At 38.5% G+C, this 23741-nt stretch overlaps 1 protein-coding gene across 1 annotated transcript in view; it reads right to left on the minus strand.

Moving 5' to 3' along the window:
- The window catches only part of LOC148049744 (cation channel sperm-associated auxiliary subunit beta-like), an 88020-nt gene extending 68194 nt beyond the window's left edge, over positions 1–19826 (minus strand). Inside the window, exons 1-3 of the mRNA XM_087704610.1 lie at positions 19769–19826; positions 13692–13786; positions 476–628 (exon numbers count right to left, since the gene is read on the minus strand). Coding sequence (XP_087560736.1) covers positions 476–628; positions 13692–13786; positions 19769–19826 — 306 coding nt within the window. The remainder of the gene's footprint in view (positions 1–475; positions 629–13691; positions 13787–19768) is intronic.
- Between the last annotated feature and the right edge of the window lie 3915 nt (positions 19827–23741).

Consider the following 23741-nt stretch of genomic DNA (forward strand, 5'->3'; position numbering starts at 1 on the left):
GTTTTTTAAATGCTTTAAAAAAAACTTTTAGAAAAAACATTTTAGAAATGTTGTATATTTTTGTAGCACCTATTATAACATGTACAATTAGATAATAATGCCCATCATCTGAAAAGATTGCTGGCTTCTGCTACAAAATAATAGAAAGGCAAGATGCTGCTGTACACCGGATAGGACTATTTTAATATTTAATCTATTGTTGCCTCATACTACTGGAAGTCTCTCTCTCTATATCTACATCTTTCAATCATTTGCCACTTGAATCTAACTGAAGATATCACTGGAAGTCTTTAAGAAGATGTTGGATAGCCATTTGTCTGGAACGGTATAGGGTTTCCTGTCCAACTTCAAGTCCTGTTGGACTTGAAGACCTCCAAGGTCCCTTCCAACTCTGCCATTGTATATCAGGAAAGGAATCTAACCTTGCACTTTCTTTCCCACTGAACAATTTACCTTCCCCAGTCATTTTATTTACCAGAGACGTTTCGAAGAAGAAGACTCTTGAGTAGGTGCTATTGAAGATCTGTATGCTGGGAGCAAGACCTATTGAAGAATAGCGCAGTAGATTTTTTCTTCTGTTCTCCTTGGTATCAGCTTCATTAATGTCATACAAATGGCAGAGGACTTCCTTTGAGATGAGATGCACACCAAAAAAAAGGAAAAAAAGGTATACATAAAGTCATATTGTCCAACCATAGCACTGAACATGTTTAAAATGTTAAATAATATGCCAATACAAACATGCCTGCACACACGCGCATGTACACACAGATACACACAAATTCCTAATTCCTACAAAAACACCTTCCAACTTGCTGCTTCTGTGATATAGCTAAATAGATTCAATCTCTATCTTTATTATTATTATTATTGATTAAAGTTTTTTTCCCATTTTCATAACATATAATCACATGTATACTATTACATAGCCAACATCATATTGTATTATTAAATGTTTACATCAATACATCTAACCAACAACTTCCAAGAACAATTATTGGCTCTTCTGCTCTCCATACACCATATTTGTACTTTGTCCATCACTTTTTTCTCCCTCTCTCCTCCCCCTTCCTACCTTCTTTCTTTCCTCTGTCATCCTTCTCTTCTCAACTTCCCCTTCCTCTCTCCTTCTCCTCCCTCCCCTTATCACTCCTCATTTCTCCCCCCCTTGTCCTCTCTCCTATCCCTCTCTTCTTTCCTTCCCTTTCTCCTCTACTTCCCACTCTTCATCTCATTTACTTGGTGTATTTCAGCTTCTGAGCAAGCTCCTTTTTATGTTAATGGTATTTATAATTCTTTTTCAATACACATATTTTTCTCCTTTTTAGTAAAAAAAAGGTGATATAACAGAAAAGTATACATATATAGTCATTGTGCTTTTAAACGCCCCCCCCCAACCTATTTTTGGTCAAGCTGTGGACCTGGTTACAATTCTCATCTATTGTCATTATTATCTTTATATAATTATACATCCTTACATGCCCCCAATTTGTGATTCTGTCTTTTTATCACAATAGTTTCCCATTGTAGGTATATTCCATGTTTCCTCTCCATTTTTCTATATCTTGGATTAGATTAGCCTTAATTATCTCTAGATGACAATCTTCGCTGTTCAGTGTTCATTACACTTCCCTTAATGTAATATAAAGTAACAAGCTGTAAACATCTCACTTTGTTCATCATCTAAAAGGTTCTATATATGTCCATGTTTCATAGATTTTGACCCATGCTTAGTTGTCCTTGTATTGTCATATTCACTCAATTCGCAGCTCAATTTAATTATCATGTTAAAAAGGTAAATCACAAACCTCTGCTTTACAAGCTCCCCATATCAATTTCATATTTATCCATATTCCATATATTTTAATTTTTATTTAGTTATCTTTCCATTATCATGTTCAACCAGTTAGCAACTCCATTTTATTATTATATTTAGGAATAAAGCTCTTATCTTAACTTTATATTTTCCCATATATTAGTTTCTAATTATCTGGTTTTTTTCCTGGTAAGTCTTTTGTCCCACTTCTCTGTTCCTATCTTCTCCCTTTTCTTTATTTTTATTTTATTTATTAATTAATTAATTAGACTTCTATACCGCTTAATAGGGCTTTCAGCCCTCTCTAAGCGGTTTACAATTTTTTTTAGCAAATTGAGTCAGCAACTTGCTCCCACAGTCTGGGTCCTCATTTCACCCACCTTGGAAGGATGGAAGGCTGAGTCGACCTTGAGCCGGTGAGATTTGAACTGCTGAACTGCAGATCACAGTCAGCTGAAGTGGCCTGCAGTACTGCACCCTAACCACTGCGCCACCTTGGCTCTTTAATAATAATAATAAAAATAATAATTTATTTTGACACATCCACTCCCTTCAAATTTCCCCAGGTGACCAAAGGAATAATTTATATTCCTCTTTGTTGGGGCATAACCTCCTGCTTCAATTTTCCTTATGTACTAACAGCCTCCAAGATCACTTTTGTCAGCTTTCTTTTCCCTTTTGTTGGGGAAACAAAAGGGAAAAGAATCACAATTTTCCCTACACCACTGCCAGGACCAAAGGAGTGTTTTTTCTGCTTTTTATTTCCCTCTGCTTCTACCCCTTCAATGTCTTGCCCCCTTTCTTCTTTGAGTTCTTCTATAGCTATTTGCTTCTCTGGATTCAAAATTCTAATTAGGCTTGATTTTACTGATTTTAATGATTTATGTATATTTTTTAAAATTTCACATAGTTTCATATAGAGTTAGAGGAAGTTCTTCAGCTGGACAGATGTGGGGGGTGTGGGCTCTCAAGAACCTCACATGAACCCTGTCTGACAAACCAATTCCAAAGTCCGTCTGGACCAGAACCCCCCACCTGGAGGGGGGGCAAAGAGGACAGCGTCTCATCAGACCCAGGGGGAGGCAACAGATCCCTCGCAGGTGAGAGATTTGTCTTTTGAATTGGAGTCAGGGCGACAGCCTATAAATATGGCTGACAAAATGCTGAGCTTCTTGTCAAAGCAAAAGGACCAGGAGGAGGAACAGGAAGAGATGAAAGGTTGGTAAGGTAAATTTATCTAATCCACAACCATAAATCAAACTTGGAAAAAGCAAAGAAATCCTGAGAACATAAATAATACTGTAGGTCAGATTGGTACTTTTCCAAAATGAAAGAAAGAAAGAGAAAGAAAAAAGAAAGAAAGAAAGAAAGAAAGAAAGGGAAAATTGAGAGTTGAAACACTAGCCTCCCCAAAAGTTATTTACTCGAAACAATTTTGGACAGAAAGGAGAAAGCAGAGAAATGACAAACTTACTCAAATATAAACTTTAAACTTGGTTTTGGATTTGAAAAAGAAACCAAATACTTTGAAAGATTTATTCTGTTTGAATTTTCTTCAACTGATAAATCTTAACTCAAAAAAAAGAGAAGCACTTCTTCTTACTAATAACTGATAACCTAACTTTTACTGTGTGGGAAGTTTTAATTAACCAACTGCCGTAAATCAGAACTTTGAAAAGTAGGAGACAAAGAAGAATACCTGAATCTGGCTAATTTCAAGTGATATATTGTGAGCAGCTACAAGAGACTGGACCCGGTAAGGGAAAGAATAAGAACAGAATAATAACGGAATCCAAACTAGGAAATATGAAGGGTTGTTTTTTTCCATTTTGTTTTGCTTTCTTCTTCTTCCTTTTTTTTCGCTCGGCAAAAGAGTAAGATGCCCCCAGCTTCTCTTCCAGTTTGAATTTAAGGTGTCCGGAATCTTGAAATAAGATTTGTATAACTAACTGCAATTTTGGATCTGGACATTAAGGTAGAACAAAAGACTAAGATGGCCACCATCATTTCCCCCACAGCAACTAAAGCAGATAAACTTAAGGTGGAACAGAACTCTGAAATAAGAACTGCATAACTATATAATTGACTGTAACTTTGGAACTGGACATCATGGAAAAACTGGGAATCTATATCTTTATTATTAAAGCACTTAAGAGATAAAGAGATAGCTAGGTCTACTCATAGACAAATGTTCTCACCCAAGATCCAACAAAGGTAAGATTATCCCTCTACTCATCTAGCAACATGACTCACCACATGGCACCTGGGAAGATTACATCACCCAGAAGGCTCAATTCAGGATAGCCTATGGAGTTGCCTCTGAATGTCCCCATGGAAGTCTGACAACCAATCAGAATACAAACTCAAATTCAAAAGCCCAAAGAGGGTATAAAACTCAGGCACTCTCACCACCTCTGCCCTTTTTTCCTTCACCCAACATCTTCAAGGCATGTCATCCTGTCCACCATTAAAACCATCGTTCCAAACAGCCACAATGTTTCCAGTGTCTTTCTCCCCATGTGGAACTGAACCCAGAAGGAAATTTCTTCCAAAAATTCAATAGATGGATAAAAATACCAAATCCATTCTAAACAACAACAACATTAATAACAACAACAACAACAACAACAACAACAACTCCTCCGCCATTGTCGGTCTCAAGCCCGGATGAGAAAGGAGGAGGGTTGGGATCCGATTGGCAACCTGACCCCATTTAAAAAAAACCTCCAACCCATATAACATGGTGAAAGATACGAATAAAAATTCTATACCGCATCAGTCGTCGCGCGGGTTAACAAAGGCCGCGGTGGATGTTGAGGTCCCTGGGCATCCGTCGACAAGTGGGCTACAAGTGGACCAGCCAACAAAACGACAAAAATATAGTGGAGATGAAAATTGTGCCACAATGGCCTGTTATTTCAACTCAGAGACAGAAAAAAGAGGCTATTTAAAGCGAATGTATGAATTATGGAAACAACAATATCCAGATTCAAATGTTAGTGAACAACGACTAGCAGATCAAAGGCGATTTATTATACAGAATAAAGTGTTTAGTGAAGTTAAACTTGAGGAAATTCAGGCAATTTGCAAAAATAAAAAAATATCACAAGCGGAAACAACCAATACTTAAGACACAACTAAAGACATTGTAGTAGAACCCCCAGAAGAAGATGTCAGGGAGGAAATAACAACACTACCACCAGAACCAAATGTCATTGAACCAACTGATGAACTAACTCAAAAACAAAAATAATTGAAGGACAAGATCATGGAGCATTTTCTGTCTAATGAGGAAAGGCAATGTTTACCATCATTAAAAACTGTGCCTAAGAAAATTTTGGCCCTATTATGAAAATGGTTAATGCAGTGCTTTCAACAATCAAACCAGGATCCATCTTGGAAATGAATCAGTTAATGTACAGTGCAGCTGTAATAGTCACTAAAGAACTAGGCATTAAAGTCAAAGCACCTAGTCACACAATTGAAAAAGCATCAAAGCCAAAGTGGAAAATCCGATTAGAACAAAAAGTCAAAAAAGTAAGGGCAGATGCTAGCAACTTAAAGAACATGCATGAGCAACGGCTTAAAAACAACAAAATCATAGACCAGCTAATCAGAAGATATAGATTGGGTAAAAGAAACACCAATGAAGCTGTAGAGATTGTAAAACAGCAGATAACAGCAACAGCTAGAAAAATTGAAAGATATGAGGCACGAATCATCCAATATAAACAAAATCAGCAATTTCGATCAGACCAACGGCGTTTTTATCAAAGTCTTAATGTGAATGGTGTCACCAAAAGTGAAAAACCAGAAAAGCAGGCCACAGTTGAATTCTAGAAAGAACTATGGGAAAATGCAAAGGACTACAATAAGGAAGCAAAGTGGATACATGACTTTGAGAAAAGCATTGGCAACAAGCAAATGCAAGTGTTAGAAATAACAACTGAGATGGTCAAAAATCGAGTAAAAAAATAAAGAATTGGACATCACCTGGAATTGACCAATTGCATGGTTTCTGGCTCAAATGTAAGACCGGTTTACATGCAATATTGGCCAGGCAACTGAATGAAATTTTACAAAATGGTCAAATTGATGAATGGTTAACAACTGGAAAAGCATACTTGATTCAGAAGGATGCAACTAAAGGAACAATACCTGAAAACTACAGACCAATAACATGCTTGCCAACAACCTTCAAATTACTCACAGGCATTATTGCAGATAACATGATGGATTATTTGGAAACAAACAACATCTTGCCAGTAGAGCAAAAAGGCAACAAAAGAAGGAGCAGGGGCACAAAAGATCAGCTCCTAATTGATAAAATGATATTAGAAAATTGTAAGAATATAAAATCGAACTTGAATATGGTCTGGATTGATTACAAAAAGGCATTCGGCTCATTGCCACATAGTTGGATCATAAAACGCTTAGAAACAACTGGCATTAGCAAAAATGTTACATCCTTTACCGAAAAGGCGAGGAAACAGTGGAGAACTGAGTTGGCAGTAGGGAATGAGAATTACGGAATGGTTAATATCAAGCGAGGAATTTTCCAGGGTGACTCACTTTCACCTCTTCTCTTCATCATCGTGATGATCCCACTATCAGTAATCTTTAAAAAAATGCAATTAGGCTACAAAACAGCCAAAGAAGCTGAAATTTTTTTCGCATTTATTATATATGGATGATTTGAAACTCTATGGAAAGTCAGAAAAAGAAATCCAATCACTAACAAACACAGTCCGAGTATTCAGCACCAATATTTCAGTGCAATTTGGCATGGAAAAATGCGCCACCGTAGCCATAAAAAGGGGCAAATTCACTGCATGTGAGGGAATTGAAATGCCCAGTGACCAACTAATTATATGCAATGAAAATGAAGCCTACAAATATTTAGGCATTCTGCAGTTGGATAACATCAAGCATGGAGAAGTAAAAACTATTGTCAGAGGCGAGTACACCAACAGAGTTAGGAAAATTTTGCAATCTAAATTGAATGGTGGAAATACAATCAAGGCCATAAATACCTGGGCAATACAGTTATAAGATACATGGCTGGTATAGTTAACTGGACACAAGCTGATTTGGACATTTTGGACCGAAAAACCAGGAAACTAATGACAATGCACTACAGTTTACATCCACGTGGTGATACTGATAGACTGTACCTGCCCCGAAAATCAGGTGGCAGAGGATTATTACAAGTGAAGCAAACAGTTGAAGAAGAAAAACATGCACTGGCTGATTATTTAAAAGAAAGTCAAGAACATCTATTAATCGAAGTAAAGAACAAAAATCTACTGAAGGCCCAACAGACGAAACAAGAATACAGAAAAGATGTGATAAAATCAAGAATGGAGAGTTGGCAGAACAAAGCACTGCATGGCCAATTTCTGGAAAAAATAAAAGATAAAGTGGACAGTGAACAAACTTGGTTATGGTTAACAACAGGTACATTAAAGAAAGAAACAGAGTCACTAATCCTGGCTGCGCAAGAACAAGCTATCCGCACAAATGCCATTAAGGCCAAAATAGAAAAATCCTCTGATGATGCCAAATGCAGACTTTGCAAAGAAGTTGATGAAACTGTTGATCACATACTCAGCTGCTGTAAAAAAATCGCGCAGACTTATTATAAATTGCGGCACAATTCAGTAGCACAAATGATCCATTGGAATTTGTGCAAAAATTATAATATTAAAACAGCAACAAACTGGTGGGAACATCAGCCTGAAAAAGTCACCGAAAATCAGATGGTCAAGATCTTGTGGGATTTCCGTATACAAATGGACAAAATACTGGTAACATAATACACCAGACATCACACTGGTTGAGAAAAATAAGGTCACAATCATAGACATCGCAATACCAGGTGATAGCAGGGTCGCCAAGAAGGAACATGAAAAAATCGCAAAATACCAGGACTTAAAAATTGGCACTCTGGGTGCTATTCCAAAAGCATTGGAATTACATTTAAAACAGTTAAAAATTGACAAAATCACCATCAGTCAAATGCAAAAAGCCGCACTGCTTGGATCTGCACGTATATTATGAAAATACCTTACGACGTCCTAGGCCCCTGGGTGGGGCCCGACTAGTAACCATGCCAAATCCGGCGAAACAACTGGCTGCTGTCATACAATAATAATAATAATAATAATAATAATAATAATAATAATAATAATAATAATAACAACTCCGCCATTGCCGGTCCCAAGCCCGGATGAGAAAGGAGGAAGGTTGGGATCAGGTTGGCATCTGGTCCCGTAAAAAAACCCCCGCCAACCCATAAAATATGGTGAAAAAAACAAATAAGAATTCCATACCGCATCGGTCGTCGCGCGGGTTAACAAGGGCCGCGGCGGATGTTGGGGTCCCTGGACATCCGTCGACAAGTGGGCTACAAGTGGACCAGCCAACAAAACGACAAAAATATAGTGCAGATGAAAACCGTGCCATAATGGGCTGTTACTACAACTCAGAGACAGAAAAAAGAGGCTATTTAAAGCGAATGTATGAATTATGGAAACAACAATATCCAGATTCAAATGTTAGTGAACAACGACTAGCAGATCAAAGGCGATTTATTATACGGAATAAAGTGTTTAGTGAAGTTGAACATGAGGAAATTCAGGCAAATTGCAAAACCCAAAAAACAATATCACAAGCGGAAATAACTGATATTCAAGACACAACTAAAGACATTATAGTAGAACTCCCAGAAGAAGCTCTCGGGAAGGAAATAACATCACCACCACTAGAACCAGTTATCACTGAACCAACTGATGAACTAACTCAAAAACAAAAAGAATTGAAGGATAAGATCATGGAGCATTTTCTGCTTAATGAGGAAAGGCAACGTTTACCACCACTAAAAACTGTGCCGAAGAAAATTTTGGCCCCTATCATGAAAATGGTTAATGCAGTGTTTTCAACAATTGAACCAGGATCCATCTTGGAAACAAACCAGTTAATGTACAGCGCAGCTGTAATAGTCACTAATGAACTAGGCATTAAAATTAAAGTACCTAGTCATACAACAGAAAAAGCATCAAAGCCAAAGTGGAAAATCCGTTTAGAACAAAAAATAAAAAAATTAAGGGCAGATGCTAGTAACTTAAAGAACATGCATGAGCAACGGCTTAAAAACAACAAAATCATAGATCGGCTAATCAGGAGATATAGATTGGATACAAGAAACATCAATGAAGCTGTAGAGATTGTAAAACAGCAGATAACAGCAACAGCTAGAAAAATTGAAAGATATGAGGCACGAATTATCCAATATAAACAAAATCAGCAATTTCGATCAGACCAACGGCGTTTTTATCAAAGTCTTAATGTAAATGGTGACACCAAAAGTGAAAAACCAGAAAAACAGGCCACAGTTGAATTCTGGAAAGAATTGTGGGAAAATGCAAAGGACTACAACAAGGAAGCAAAGTGGATACATGACTTTGAGAAAAGCATTGGCAACAAACAAATGCAAGTATTAGAAATAACAACTGAGATGGTCAAAAATCGAGTTAAAAAGGTAAAGAATTGGACATCACCTGGAAAGGACCAATTACATGGCTTCTGGCTCAAATATCTGACCAGTTTACATGCAATATTGGCCAGGCAACTGAATGAAATTTTACAAAAGGGCCAAATTGATGAATGGTTGACAACTGGAAAAACATACTTGATTCAGAAAGATGCAACTAAAGGAACAACACCTGAAAACTACAGACCAATAACATGCTTGCCAACAACCTTCAAATTACTCACAGGCATTATTGCAGATAACATGATGGATTATTTGGAAACAAACAACATCTTGCCAGTAGAGCAAAAAGGCAACAAAAGAAGGAGCAGGGGCACAAAAGATCAGCTTCTAATTGATAAAATGATATTAGAAAATTGTAAGAACAGAAAAACAAACTTGAATATGGCCTGGATTGATTACAAAAAGGCATTTGACTCACTGCCACATAGTTGGATCATAAAATGCTTAGAAACAACTGGCATTAGCAAAAATATTACATCCTTTACTGAAAAGGCGATGAAACAATGGAGAACTGAGTTGGCAGTAGGGAATGAGATCTACGGAATGGTTAATATCAAGCGAGGAATTTTCCAGGGTGATTCACTTTCACCTCTTCTCTTCATCATCGCAATGATCCCACTATCAGTAATCTTAAAAAAAATGAAATTAGGCTACCAAACAGCCAAAGAAGCTGAAAAAATTTCACATTTACTATATATGGATGATTTGAAACTCTATGGAAAGTCAGAAATAGAAATCCAATCATTGACAAACACAGTCCGAGTATTCAGCACCGATATTTCAATGCAGTTTGGCATGGAAAAATGCGCCACTGTATCCATAAAAAGGGGCAAAATCACTGCATGTGAGGGAATTGAAATGCCCAATGGCCAATTAATTAAATGCAAAGAAAATGAAGCCTACAAATACTTAGGCATTCTGCAGTTGGATAACATCAAGCATGGAGAAGTAAAAACTATTGTCAGGCGAGAGTACACCAACAGAGTTAGGAAAATTTTAAAATCTAAATTGAATGGTGGAAATACAATCAAGGCCATAAATACCTGGGCAATACCAGTTATAAGATACACAGCTGGTATAGTTAACTGGACACAAGCTGATTTGGACCTTTTGGACCGAAAAACCAGGAAACTAATGACAATGCACTACAGTTTACATCCACGTGGTGATACTGATAGACTATATCTGCCCCGAAAATCAGGTGGCAGAGGATTATTACAAGTGAAGCAAACAGTTGAAGAAGAAAAACATGCACTGGCTGATTATTTAAAAGAAAATCAAGAACATCTATTAATCGAAGTAAAGAACAAAAATCTACTGAAGGCCCAACAGACGAAACAAGAATACAGAAAAGATGTGATAAAATCAAGAATGGAGAGTTGGCAGAACAAAGCACTGCATGGCCAATTTCTGGAAAAAATAAAAGATAAAGTGGACAGTGAACAAACTTGGTTATGGTTAACAACAGGTACATTAAAGAAAGAAACAGAGTCACTAATCCTGGCTGCGCAAGAACAAGCTATCCGCACAAATGCCATTAAGGCCAAAATCGAAAAATCCTCTGATGATGCCAAATGCAGACTTTGCAAAGAAGCTGATGAAACTGTTGATCACATACTCAGCTGCTGTAAAAAAATCGCGCAGACTGATTATAAATTGCGGCACAATTCAGTAGCACAAATGATCCATTGGAATTTGTGCAAAAATTATAATATCAAAACAGCAAAAAAATGGTGGGAACATCAGCCTGAAAAAGTCACCGAAAATCAGATGGTCAAGATCTTGTGGGATTTCCGTATACAAACCAACAAAATACTGGCGCATAATACACCAGACATCACACTGGTTGAGAAAAATAAGGTCACAATCATAGACATCGCAATACCAGGTGATAGCAGGGTCGCCGAGAAGGAACATGAAAAAATCGCGAAATACCAGGATTTAAAAATCGAAATTCAACGACTATGGCACAAACCAGCAGTGGTAATTCCAGTGGTAATTGGCACACTGGGTGCTATTCCAAAAGCACTGGAATTACATTTAAAACAGTTAAAAATTGACAAAATCACCATCAGTCAAATGCAAAAAGCCGCACTGCTTGGATCTGCACGCATATTACGAAAATATGTTACGACGTCCTAGGCCCCTGGGTGGGGCCCGACTAGTAACCAATGCCAAATCCGGCGAAACAACTGGCCGCTGTGATACAATTGTATAATAATAATAATAATAATAATAATAATAATAATAATAATAATAATAATAATAATAATAATAATAATAATAATAATAATAATATAGCTGAATATAAGAAAGAAGTAATTGAGAAGCGAGATGAAAATTGGAAAAACAAAGCTATGCATAGCCAATGCTTGAAAAGTATTGAAGGCAAAGCTGACCAAAAGCTAACTTGGAGCTGGTTAAGATCAGGAGTACTGAAAAAAGAAACAGAAGACTTTATTTTGGCAGTGTCACAATGGTTTTTTCTTTTGTTTTGCCAGTTGTGCTTATATTCTAAGACATACGGTATGCTGGCTCTTCTCTGTGAGCCTAGTATGCATGTCTTTTTGCTTTCTTCTTTCTCTTTCTGTTTTGCCTGCCATGAGGAGGTAGGCTAGGAACTTTGCAAGAATGTAGTTATTAGCCAGTAAGTTTGTTTGTTATTTATTTTACAGTAAAATATGTTTCTTAGAATGTACCTCAGGTTTATTTTACTTAATCATAAGGTATACTCCAAGGAAAAACCAAGATTCACCCCTCATCAAAAACAGGGCTCAATTTACAACCCTCACAGGAAGCTCAAGAACAAGAGGAGACGGGCGGAGGGAGGCTGGAAGGCGGCAGGGGTGCCCCTTGTGCGCTGTGCATGGCTTGCTCACCCGAGTCTCTCCGGCCGTCCTTCCGCCCTGACTCAGGGTAGGGAGGACCGATCCAGGAGTCCCCCACCCCACCGTCCATGCCTCTCCAAGTCCGGTAAGAAGCACTGTGCCCCGTTCCTCTCCAGCCCTCGCTTTCTCTTCAACCCCTTCAAAACGCTTTCGGGTCTGGCTCTGCTTTCCCTGCTTTTGCTTCGACTTTGCCTTTTTGCAAAGGGGGAAGTGTGTGGCCGGGGGCACGCGTGTATGAGCGGACTGCCTAGGCCCGTGTTTCCCCTTCTTTCTCCCCCCCCCAAAGCCGCACCCGAAGCCCCGACACAGGCGGCTAGTGCTGGCAGACATAGGGCGGCTTTTGCCCACTTGCCTCACCGGCCGTGAACCTCACTGCACATCACTGCTGTGAGGTGATTTGGGATGAAAGAGAGTGACTGGCCGAAGATCACCAGGCGGATTTCATGCTTAAGGCAGGCATAGAACTGATAGTCTCCTGGTTTCTCAACTGTTGCCTTAACCACTAGACCCGTGATGGCGAACCTATGACACGCGTGCCACAGGTGGCACTCAGAGCCCTCTGTGTGAACACATGCGCCATCGCCAGCTGATCTTTTGGTTTCTGGTATGCACATGCACTCCATCCAGCTGGTCTTCACAGGCACCGAAGCGCCAGAAAATGGCTTTAAAATGCCCCAAAACCAGACCATTTGGGGGGTTCTTTTCAGGCCATTTTTGGGACTGTTTTCAGGCTGCGCCGGCCAGCCACTTTTGGCGTTTCTGGTGCTCCGGCATGCCCGAAGACCAGTTGGCCAGCATGCATGTGCATGTTGTAAACTGAAAGACCTGCTACTGGCGCACACATGTGCACCGGCTAGCTGGTCGTTTGGTTTCCAGCGCTCCGGCACGCGCACACACATGCACACATGTTCCTGTTTGGGCACTCAGTGCCGAAAATCTTCGCCATCACTGCACTAGACCAAAATTGATAGCTGAGAGCCATTTCTTTAATTTACATTTTATTTACCGTATCCTTTCTATACATCCATAGATTAAAAAAATTCCCCTAGCAAGTAAAAAACTATTCTTTATTTTCAGGGATGTTTCTTATCCAAAATACTTGTATATAACTATTCAAACTGAACTTTATAAAAATGACAACAAAAGAATAATTTTATAGAAATAGCATAATTTCATTCATACAAAGAAGAAATCCTTGATTTAACGGACTCATGGGAGCGAAAGGATGGATCGGTTACAATCAAATGTAAAATAGTGCCTGTGTGGAAGGCTGTAATGCATGAATAAAATGGCATTTTGCCTGTTGTTTAAGAAGTCTGTGAAACAGAGATTTGGTAAACCTATTTACTGGATAGTGAGTTTTTAAAAAGTCATTGTTAGTTGCTATAATTTAACTTTCTGCACAGTATATGAAAATGAATGAGAAACTTACTAAGCCTATCCATGAAAGAAACAGTTTGATTGATTTAGACTTTGTATCATCACTTGCGAAATCACTGTAGCAAGAAAAACGTGAAGTGTCCGCATCTGAGAGAAAATACAGAATTACTATAACATCATCTCTAAACATGTTTATTTATACCAAGGATGTACAAACTTTGTGGGCTAAAGGCTGCATCTGGTCTTTGCTCATGTACACCTATGACTAGAAGGGTAGCAGGATAAAAACCAAATTTTAATCTAACTAAAATGAAATCAAATGTAATTAATATAATGATGTGACTATAGTATTTTTCCTCTTGTGTTATATTACAATATGATTATGTATGCATTCTAGGACTAATGCTCAAGATTTGGGAAAGCAGTATGCAGCCAGTGAAACTTAGATTGTACATCCATGATGTTTGATGTTTAATATAAATGAAAGCATGAAGGAGAAACATAAACAGTTTAGAGAAATGGATGAGAGATGAAGAAATGGAAGGAAAAAGAAAGAAAAAAGGAAGGAAGGAAAGAAAGAAAGTAGGAAGAAAGAAAGAAAGACAGACAGACAGACAAAACATTCTTGGTGTCATCTACTGTTAATATTATCACTGGGCTTGTAGTAGAAATTAGTTTATATAAATTGCCTCCTTGCTCCTTCTTTTGGGCCAAATCAAATGCTTAATTGCTAACAAAAATTTCATATACCATAGAGTTATTCTTTTAATTTAAAGAATTAAATTTAATTTACAGAACAACACCTTAATGAATAATAACAAATTTTGCACTGGATCAGAAATAGATTATTGATATCCTTTTCTAATGAAACTTTAGTGCAAGAATGATTGTCCTGGTGTGTGTGTGTGTGTGCGCGCGCTCGTGCGTGTATGTATGTATGTGTATGTGTATGTATATCCCAGTGGTGGGTTTCAAAATTTTTTGGAACCTCTTCTGTAGGTATGGCCTGCTTTCCAGGTCCACTGGTGGAACCTCTTTTAACCGGTTCAATAGATTTGATGAACCGGTTCTACCGAACTGATGCGAGCCGGTAGGAACCCACTTCTGGTATATACACTGCTTCACAAAAATGGTTTTCTACCTGGAAGGCTCCTAGGGTGGAGCTGAAAGGCAAAAGGGAAGCAGTATTCTCCCTCCAATATTTGGCCATACCAGGTGCTTTGCCATAATGCTTAATCGTTTCCTTGCCTCAGCTGATAAGGGAGGAGAGCTTGTGGCTTAGAGACTAATACAACTGCCTAACATGTAAAAACAGCCCAGGTTTGAATTTCAGTACGGGTATGGCTAGCTGATGAGAGCTAAATAGCTTGAAATAGATCTATACTAGTCTCCCTTTATTAATTTATCAACACAAATGCAACACACACACACACACACACACACACACACACACACACACACACTGAGGTCAATTAATATTAATTTGTTTCCATTCTGGCTGCAAAACTTTCCATATGATGCATTCACAGAAGAGATAGATTAGCATCACAGCATCTAAGATAATATGTCTTGTTTTGAAAATTTCAATAGCTATATCTGCAAGATAGTCACAACTTTTCCAGGAGGACTACCAGATCTGGGCTGCAGAAACCTGGAAAACCACTAGATGGCAGCCAAGAGTTCTTTGCCAGGATCCATTGTTCATCTGAATTTTTGCAGCCTGGATTTGCTAGACCTAGGATATACTGGTAATGTGATTCTTTAGAAGTCTAGTCAGGAAGCTGAGAATGCCCTTGTGGTGAATGATGCACTATATCAATTAGTACTTGTGCCGCAGATGGATTTATTCTAATTCCTGGAATCACATATGTTCATAGATAATTCTTACTGTAACATCAATATTCATTTATTGCTTCTCGTATAACTAAGTTTCACTTTGGTTTAATGGATGAACGGTGGCAGGGTGAGATCTTTTAAAGAAGGATAGCCTGAGGTCCTTATGTTGCAAAGAATGTAACTATAGAAAATGGAACCAGGTGGAAAACAGAACAGAGTAAAAGTGATCTGAAATCAAGTAAAGCAGAACAAAAACATTCAAGAACAATTTGACAAAGCCAATGAGATCTCACAATAAAACAAGGACATTACAACAACTAAAATAGAATCCATTATGAAACCTAACAAAAGCATGAATTCAGCTGTCATTTAAAGCAAAATTTCCTTATGGTGTCAGGAAAATGATTGATGGTCATGGTAGCTGCCCAGGACATCACAAAAAAGCACAAAAAAGCCAGCACGAGGCTTCCTATGGCATAAACAGGCAAAGAAAGAGAAAAATGAGCAAATCCCCTAGCCTGAGCGTCCATCTTCTCCTTTTGATCATTCTAACAATCAGGAATGAATGCGTTTGAAATCACAACTTGCCTTCTTCATTGTAGGTAATGCCTGAAGAAAGTTTCAAAACAGCTCCAAGCAAAATGTAAAGCCATAGCAGCTCCATCTATGACAGAAGAAAAGAAAACGTGAATATCAACCTTTACTTTCTGTTCCAGACATGGTCAAATAAAGTCAAGATGGTAGCCCCAACAGTGCAATCCCAGCTGCATCTGTTTTTATGTGCATTGCATGGGCAGATGGCACTTCAGCACACTGCTGTTTCCTGTGCTGTATCCTTTGATCCAGTGGCTGGTTGATACGTTACATACCTGTTTAGACCAGGCGGGTAGGCTGTGCTGTCCTCGGGGGATAAGTACTTTCCTTTTTAAAAACCCAGTTGATCACTGAATCCAGCAAAATCTCCCGGCTACTCTGTTTTTTCCACCAGCTTCCTTACCTCTTCTCCAGGTTATCTTTACATCTCCTGAAAACACCTTCTTTTTTATTTCTGCTTAGGCTGATAGAAGTACATTCTCCTCTCCTTCTGTCCTAATACCCCCAGTATTACAATAGTTGTCTTCCCCACTTTTTAAATCTTTAAACTACAACTTAGGCATGTTGGCATGAAGCCACAACATTTCAATGAATCCCATTTCTTTTTCTTCTATGAACCTATCAGCTCTTCATTGCCACAAAATTGTTATGGACCTAACAAAGGAGCAGTATGTTCTTTTCACTTTAAACTTTTAGCATCAAGGCAACAATAGTATAATATAAGAGAAAAGATGGATGGATGGATGGATGGATGGATGGATATATAGATAGATGGTAGAGATAGATAGATAGATGGATGGACAGAAGGATGGAAGAAATAAGGAAAGAAAAAAGAAAGAAAAAGAAAGAAAGAAAGGTTTGGAGAATGAATAGTTAGGGACATGCTCAATGGTCCCTAGCCCAGGACTGGGTTGCATCTCATAGGGAACCAGGCCACGCAAGTGATGGTCGAGTGCAAGAGCACAGGAAGCGCCATTTGAACAAATGTTGGGCCCGTGCACAAAACTACCCCTTTCTTCCCCTGCTACCACCACTGCCACTGGTAAAGTTGGGAACCACTGGGTTATAGCATTGCACCTTCTCTACCACACCCCACTGACTTTCCATTTTTTCCTACTACTAGTGAATGTCTGTAAATCTCCCATAAGTAAAAGCAAAGCACTGGACTTAAAGAACCAGGTTTTAGAGGAAACAAAATCGTACTTGCTACTTACTGCAAAGTAGCAATGACCTAATAAACAGACTTCCTCCCAACTATAGTTTTTCACGGACCCAGATGGATGTCATTGTTCTGGAAAGAAATGAGAGGGGGAGAAGTGATTTCTCTGCAGCTGTGGAACAATATCCCCCTGATGGCTCTTTCCTGGGGTTGGGAGTGCTGATTTGCTCCCTGAGGGTATTCTGTGCCTAAAATTCTCTCTTTTAGTCCCTTTTTTTTTGCTTTTCTCAATCTTTTTTTTTTTTTTTTTGCCAAGGAACAATATTTATTCTTGTTCTTAGTGTGTTATCTATGTTGCTTTACTTGCTGTCTAAACCTTAACCTTAATATGTGAGGTGCCTAGAATTACTGAGTTGAGGATGTGATATAAATAAGGAATCATCATGTCCTGTGCTAAACACATTGGGCTGCAAGCAATAAATAAGGAATGAAATATATAAATCTTACCTAACTTGGCCAGGGCTGACTTTACTAATAGGAGAGATTAAATGAGATGCAGCTTTGTTAACAGAAGGATTATCTAGTAGATCTACCTTGTAATGGTATACCTTTTGAAAGTCAGAGTACTATAACAACTGGCTGATGATATTAATGATGAGAAACAGAGGGCGAGGACGAACAATACCTTTCTCTGCTTCCTGGGGTCTTCTCCCCTGTGCTTTTGCTGAGTTCTTCCTGCCCCTCCCGCCTTTGAAAGAGCCAGCTAACTGATTCTTACATTTGAATCTTCAGAAAGGCAGTTAGAAGGATGCAGATTCTCTTCCAACCGTCATGTCATACAAGCAGATCAAACTGCAGGTAGTCCTTGACTTACAACCATTCGCTTAAAGTTACAACAGCACAAAAGTGACATGACCATATTTCACACTTATGACCATTGTAGCATCCCTGTGGTCACATGATCAAAATTTGGACACTTGGCAGCTGTCGTGTGGTTGCAGTGTCATATGATCAGATTTTCAAACTTTTGGACAAGAAAGTCAATTGGGAAGCTAGTGAAGTTAGTGTTACTAACTTAACAACCACAGTGATTCACTTAATAACTATGGCAAGAAAGGTCATAAAATGGGACAACACTCACTTAATAACTGTCCTGCTGAGCAAAGTAAATTTTGGGCTCAATTGTTGTCATACTATTAAACAATGGACTATTAAACAATGATGGACATCCAGACAATTAAATTTCAGAATGATTTCAATTGGAAGCAGAAGATTGCATGAGACAGTCCCCTTGCAGAATAGAATTCCTAAATATAAACTGCTAGAGCTAATTTGGAAACTCTATTGTTTATAGGGCAGTAAAGTAAATAAATTATATTTATAGTGAAGGTCAATTCCTGGCAATTTATTTTGGCAACAAATAAACTTCCTTGAACTCTTAGAGAAAAAGAGGGATATAAATTAAAACAAATGAAAGGACATAAATAAATTATCTAAAGCTAATGTTTAGGCTTACAGAAGAAGATTATGAATAATAGTGTCAACTATATTTAACTAAATGCATTCTCCCATTCAACTTTTGTCCCTAGCCCACCCACCAGTGACGTGCAGTGAGGTTTACGGTTGGTGAGGCAAGAGTGCGACGGCGGTGAGAAGCAGTGTAACCGCCGCTGTTCCAAACAGAGGCGTCTCGTGTTTATGTCCACCATAGACGCGAGACGCCTCTGTCGGACACAGCGGCAGGGATGGAGGAGGCGGGGTGTGAGGCAGCGGAGTGTGGCAGCAGCGAGAAGCAGAGTCCCCGCCACTGCTTTCCCCGACAGAGGCGTCTCGCATTTATGTCCGCCATAGACGTGAGACACCTCTGTCAGACACAGCGGCGGGGACAGAGGAGGCGGGGGGCAAGGCGGCAGCCAGTGAAGAAAGGGGAGAGGAGGAGGAGGAGGAGGAAAGGGAGAGGGGAGCAGGACGGGGCTCCCGGTGGGGGGGAGCTTACAAATTACAATAATTTGGAATTCCTCCCCCCTCCTCCGTCCGACCCACATACCTTTTCCAGCTGTGTCACAGAGGATTTCAACTCTCCTCTTGTCTGCCATGATGAAAATGTAAAAAATGTAAAAAGAAAAAGGCAAAAGCTGCTGCTGCTAGAGCCTCCAATGGATGACTCTGCTTAACTGTTAAAAAAAAGCCTCTAAAAAAAGTGCCCTCTGCAGGAGAAGGCAAGAGAACTGCATGCCTCCTTTGCATAAGGAATTTTTCACCTTTTAACCCTTGCTTAACTCTGCTCAAGTGATCATAAAGATAGATTAAAGGAGGCACGTGGTTCTCTCGCCTCCTCCTGCAGTTAAGCACTAAGCAGAATCATCCACTGTGACTCTGGCAGCAAACTACCTCATCCTTTTTCCTTTTAATTTTTTTCTTTTCAGGATGACAGTGGTGAGGCCCTTCCTCCCCTGCTTCCCCTGCCTGCACGTCCCTCTATGCTTTGGCCCCCATCACAGACTCAAAGACTGGGTGAGATCTGGAGCCCAGAAAATCACCTTCATCCGACTTTTCAGTGATCCTTTGCAAGAGAGCTTTGTCTGTATGCTCTGGCATGCATACTCTTTCTGGCTTTGAAGCCCTTTTCCCAATATCTCTGACACCTTCCTTTAAATACCAATTGCAGGTCTTAAGAATGTTGCACATTCTTAAGATGCCATAAAGATTCTATTTTCTGATGGGTTTGGTTCCAAGCCAGGAAATGATGAGTGAATCCAGTCAGTATAAAAACAAACACATGCAGATAAAGGTGATTTAAGTAATTCTTGGCCCTGTTCACTGTTTATAGCACGCTGAATCATGAGGGAGAGAGAAATGTGTTGTGCAATTACAGTACTTTTACTTGGCCAACTGACTCTATTGAGTGATCCTGGTGGGGTTACCAGGTGAATTTTGCTTTAGTTCCAAACAAACAAAGGTCTGTTTTGGCTAAAACAATGAAAAACGAATATCATTGCGTGGGGCTAAAGTGACTCCACCCAGTCAGTTAGGTAGCAATTCTTCATTATCACTTTATTTTGTCATTCAGTGAAGAACGATAAAAGGATCTCACTTGACCAGAAAAATGGATATCAAATCAGCAAATACAACTCAGTGTGAACTTTGAAAAAACATTTCCTATATAGCAGTATAGCAATAGCAGTTAGACTTATATACCGCTTCATAGGGCTTTCAGCCCTTTCTAAGCGGTTTACAGAATCAGCATATTGCCCCCAACAACAATCCGGGTCCTCATTTTACCCACCTCGGAAGGATGGAAGGCTGAGTCAACCCTGAGCCGGTATATAATCAGCTTCCACTAAAAGCCAAGTTTATATTTGTTTAGAAGTTCACTTTTCAATTGGTAGAGTCTCTGCTAGCATAGAAACATATATTCATTTTTATGCTATGTCCAAAACTGGGTTTGATCTTGTTCTTTCAGGGCTACTTTAGCCAGAGCATGGCTAAAACAACAACATTTCTTCTTAATACCCCCTCCCCATTTAATTTTTGACACAAAATATCTTTGTATCATCTTTAACTGATGCTTAGTGAAGTACATGAATAAAGTTGTACTTAGCTTAACTGTATATCTTTTTTTTTCTTTACTAACTTTTTATTTTCCATTTTCATAACATATAATCACATGTATACTATTACATAGCCAATATCATGTTGTGTTAATTAATAATTACATCGGTTCATCTTGCCATCAACTCCCAGAAAAAAATAAAATAAAAAGAAAAACAAGTTATTGGCTCTTCTGCTCTCCATACACCATATTTATGCCTTATCCAACACTTTCTTCTGCCTATCTCCTCCCCCTCCCTACCTCCTTTCTTCCCTCTATCATCCTTTTCTACTCTACTTCCCCTTCCTTTCTCCTTCTCCTCTCTCCCCTTTCCACTCCTCCTTATTCTCCTCCTCCTCCCCCGCCTTGCCCTCTTTCCTATCCCTCTCTTCCTATCTTTCTTCTCTCCTCTCCTTCCCACTCTTCCTCTCATTCACTTGGTGTATTTCAGCTTCTGAGCAAACTCCATTCTGTCTTGATGGTATTTATACTTCCATTTCAATATACATAACACATCTTTGTTTTTTTAAAAAAATAAGAGAAAACGGTATACATGTACAATCATATTACTTTAAAACCTAACACTCCTCCTCAAGCCTAATATACTTCCCTCCCTCCCCCCTCCCCCCCGACCTCCCCCCAACCTTCCCTCCCCTGACTTCCCAGAACCAATACAAGGTATAAGTCTTTAACAAAAACAGTCTAAAATATGTTTGAAAAGAGAATAGAAAATTAATAACGTCTTTAAATTGAACTTAACTCCTCCTTGCTAGGCTAACTCTAAACAATTTATATCATTCCTGATCTTAATCATAAGCTATCTGAAATTTCTTAGTCCCATATTTTTTCAGTCTCATTTATATCTCTCGTTTGAATAGTCCTTAAGATATGTAGATATTTTAGCCATCTCGGCTAGGTTTGTGATTTTCATTGTCCATTCTTGGATAGTAGGCAAATCTTCCTTCTTCCAGTATTGCGCCACCAACAATCTAGCTGCAGTTATTAAGTGCAAAATCAAATTAATCTCTACAGCTGTACAATCAGTATTTATACCTAATAAAAATATTAGGGGGGTAAACTTTATCCTTTTTTAAAGAACATTTTGCATAATCTACCATATTTTTATCTAAAATGCCTTAACCTTTTGCAAGTCCACCATATATGAAAATATGTAGCGTCCACAGAATCACATCTCCAGCATTTAGGCTGTAAATTCGGATACATAGAAGCCAACTTTTTAGGATCTAAAGCCATCTATAAAACATCTTATAAAAGTTTTCTCTCAAGTTTTGGGCTTGTGTAAATTTTACATTTCTTACCCAAATCCTTTCCCATGTATCCAACATTATTGGTTCTTCAATATTTTGAGCCCACTTTATCATACAGTCTTTAACTAATTCTGTTTCCGAGTCCATCTCTATTAATACATTATATAATCTCTTTATATGCATTGGACTTTGATCTCTTATTTGTTTAAGTAAATTATCTTCGACTTGCATAAAACCAATTTTTTGATCTATTTTCCATCTGGCCTATAGCTGCCCGTACTGAAACCATGTTTGGATTACCTTTTCCTCTTTTAATTCATCCAAGGGTTTTAATTGTAGTACACCTCTTTCTAGGGTAAGAAGCTGTCTGTAAGTAATTACATCCTGTTTTTGTACTATGTTCATATTTTCTATTGTATGTCTGGGAATTGCCCACATGGGTATCTTATCATTTAATATGTATTGATATTTTTTCCAGACCCGCAGTAGAGCATTCCTTAAAATATGACTTTTAAAATTCTTGTCCACTTTTTTGTTAAATAACAGGTAAGCATGCCACCCATATACCAGTCTATGTAATCTATTTAGATTTATCAAAGCTCTTCTCATATACGCTTTACTTGCATCCCATACTATTTCCATAGATGTACCCTTATTCATATTAAAAACGAAGTATTCTGTTAACAATTTTTTAAATTCATTAATATATTTCTCATATCTAAATAAATTTTCATTCAATCTCCAAGACCTTCTTGCTTGCATCCCAACTCCATCCAAACCGGATTATGATCTGATAAAACTCTGGAACATATCTTTGTCTTCTTTACCCTAGAAAGCAAATCATCGGTAGTTAGTATGAAGTCAATCCTAGAAAAGGATTGGTGTCTATCAGAAAAGAAGGTAAAATCATATCCTTCTGCATTTCTTTCTCGCCAAATATCTCTCAGTTCAAAATCATCTATCATGTCGAAAAAGGACTTGGGTAGTTTTGCCCAAAAGAGCCGAGGTGGCGCAGTGGTTAAATGCAGCACTGCAGGCTACTGCAGTTCTGCAGTTCGGCTGTTCAAATCTCACCGGCTCAGGGTTGACTCAGCCTTCCATCCTTCTGAGGTGGGTAAAATGAGGACCCGGGTTGTTGTTGGGGGCAATATGCTGACTCTGTAAACCGCTTAGAGAGGGCTGAAAGCCCTATGAAGTGGTATATAAGTCTAACTACTATTGCTATTGCTCGCATTTGAATATTTTGCCGAGAAGCCTTCTTGTCTTTCTTGGTATCCATAACACCGTTCCAATCACCCAATAGTATGCAGGACCTAAAATCCCAATGTACTAATTTAGCATGGAGTTTTTTATAAAATCTATCTTGTTGCTGGTTGGGAGCATATATTCCCAGTAGCAATATCCTTTTCCCTTCTAATACCAGATCTATTGCAATGTATCTTCCTTGGAAGTCTGCTTCAATTAATTCAGCTCTCATATTCTTCCTTAAATAGATAACTATACCATTTTTCTTCTCTGGAGCAGAAGCTATAAAGTGTTGTCCAAGTCTTGTATTAATCAAGTATTTTTGATCAGTTGATCTAATGTGAGTTTCTTGCAAGCAAATTGTATCATTCTTGGATTGTTTAAGATAGTGATTTATTTTCTTCCTTT

Source organism: Thamnophis sirtalis, unplaced genomic scaffold, assembly GCF_051295495.1.
Source record: "Thamnophis sirtalis isolate CommonGarterSnake01/CBP01778 unplaced genomic scaffold, rThaSir2_p1.2 scaffold_1, whole genome shotgun sequence".
NCBI lineage: Eukaryota > Metazoa > Chordata > Lepidosauria > Squamata > Natricidae > Thamnophis > Thamnophis sirtalis.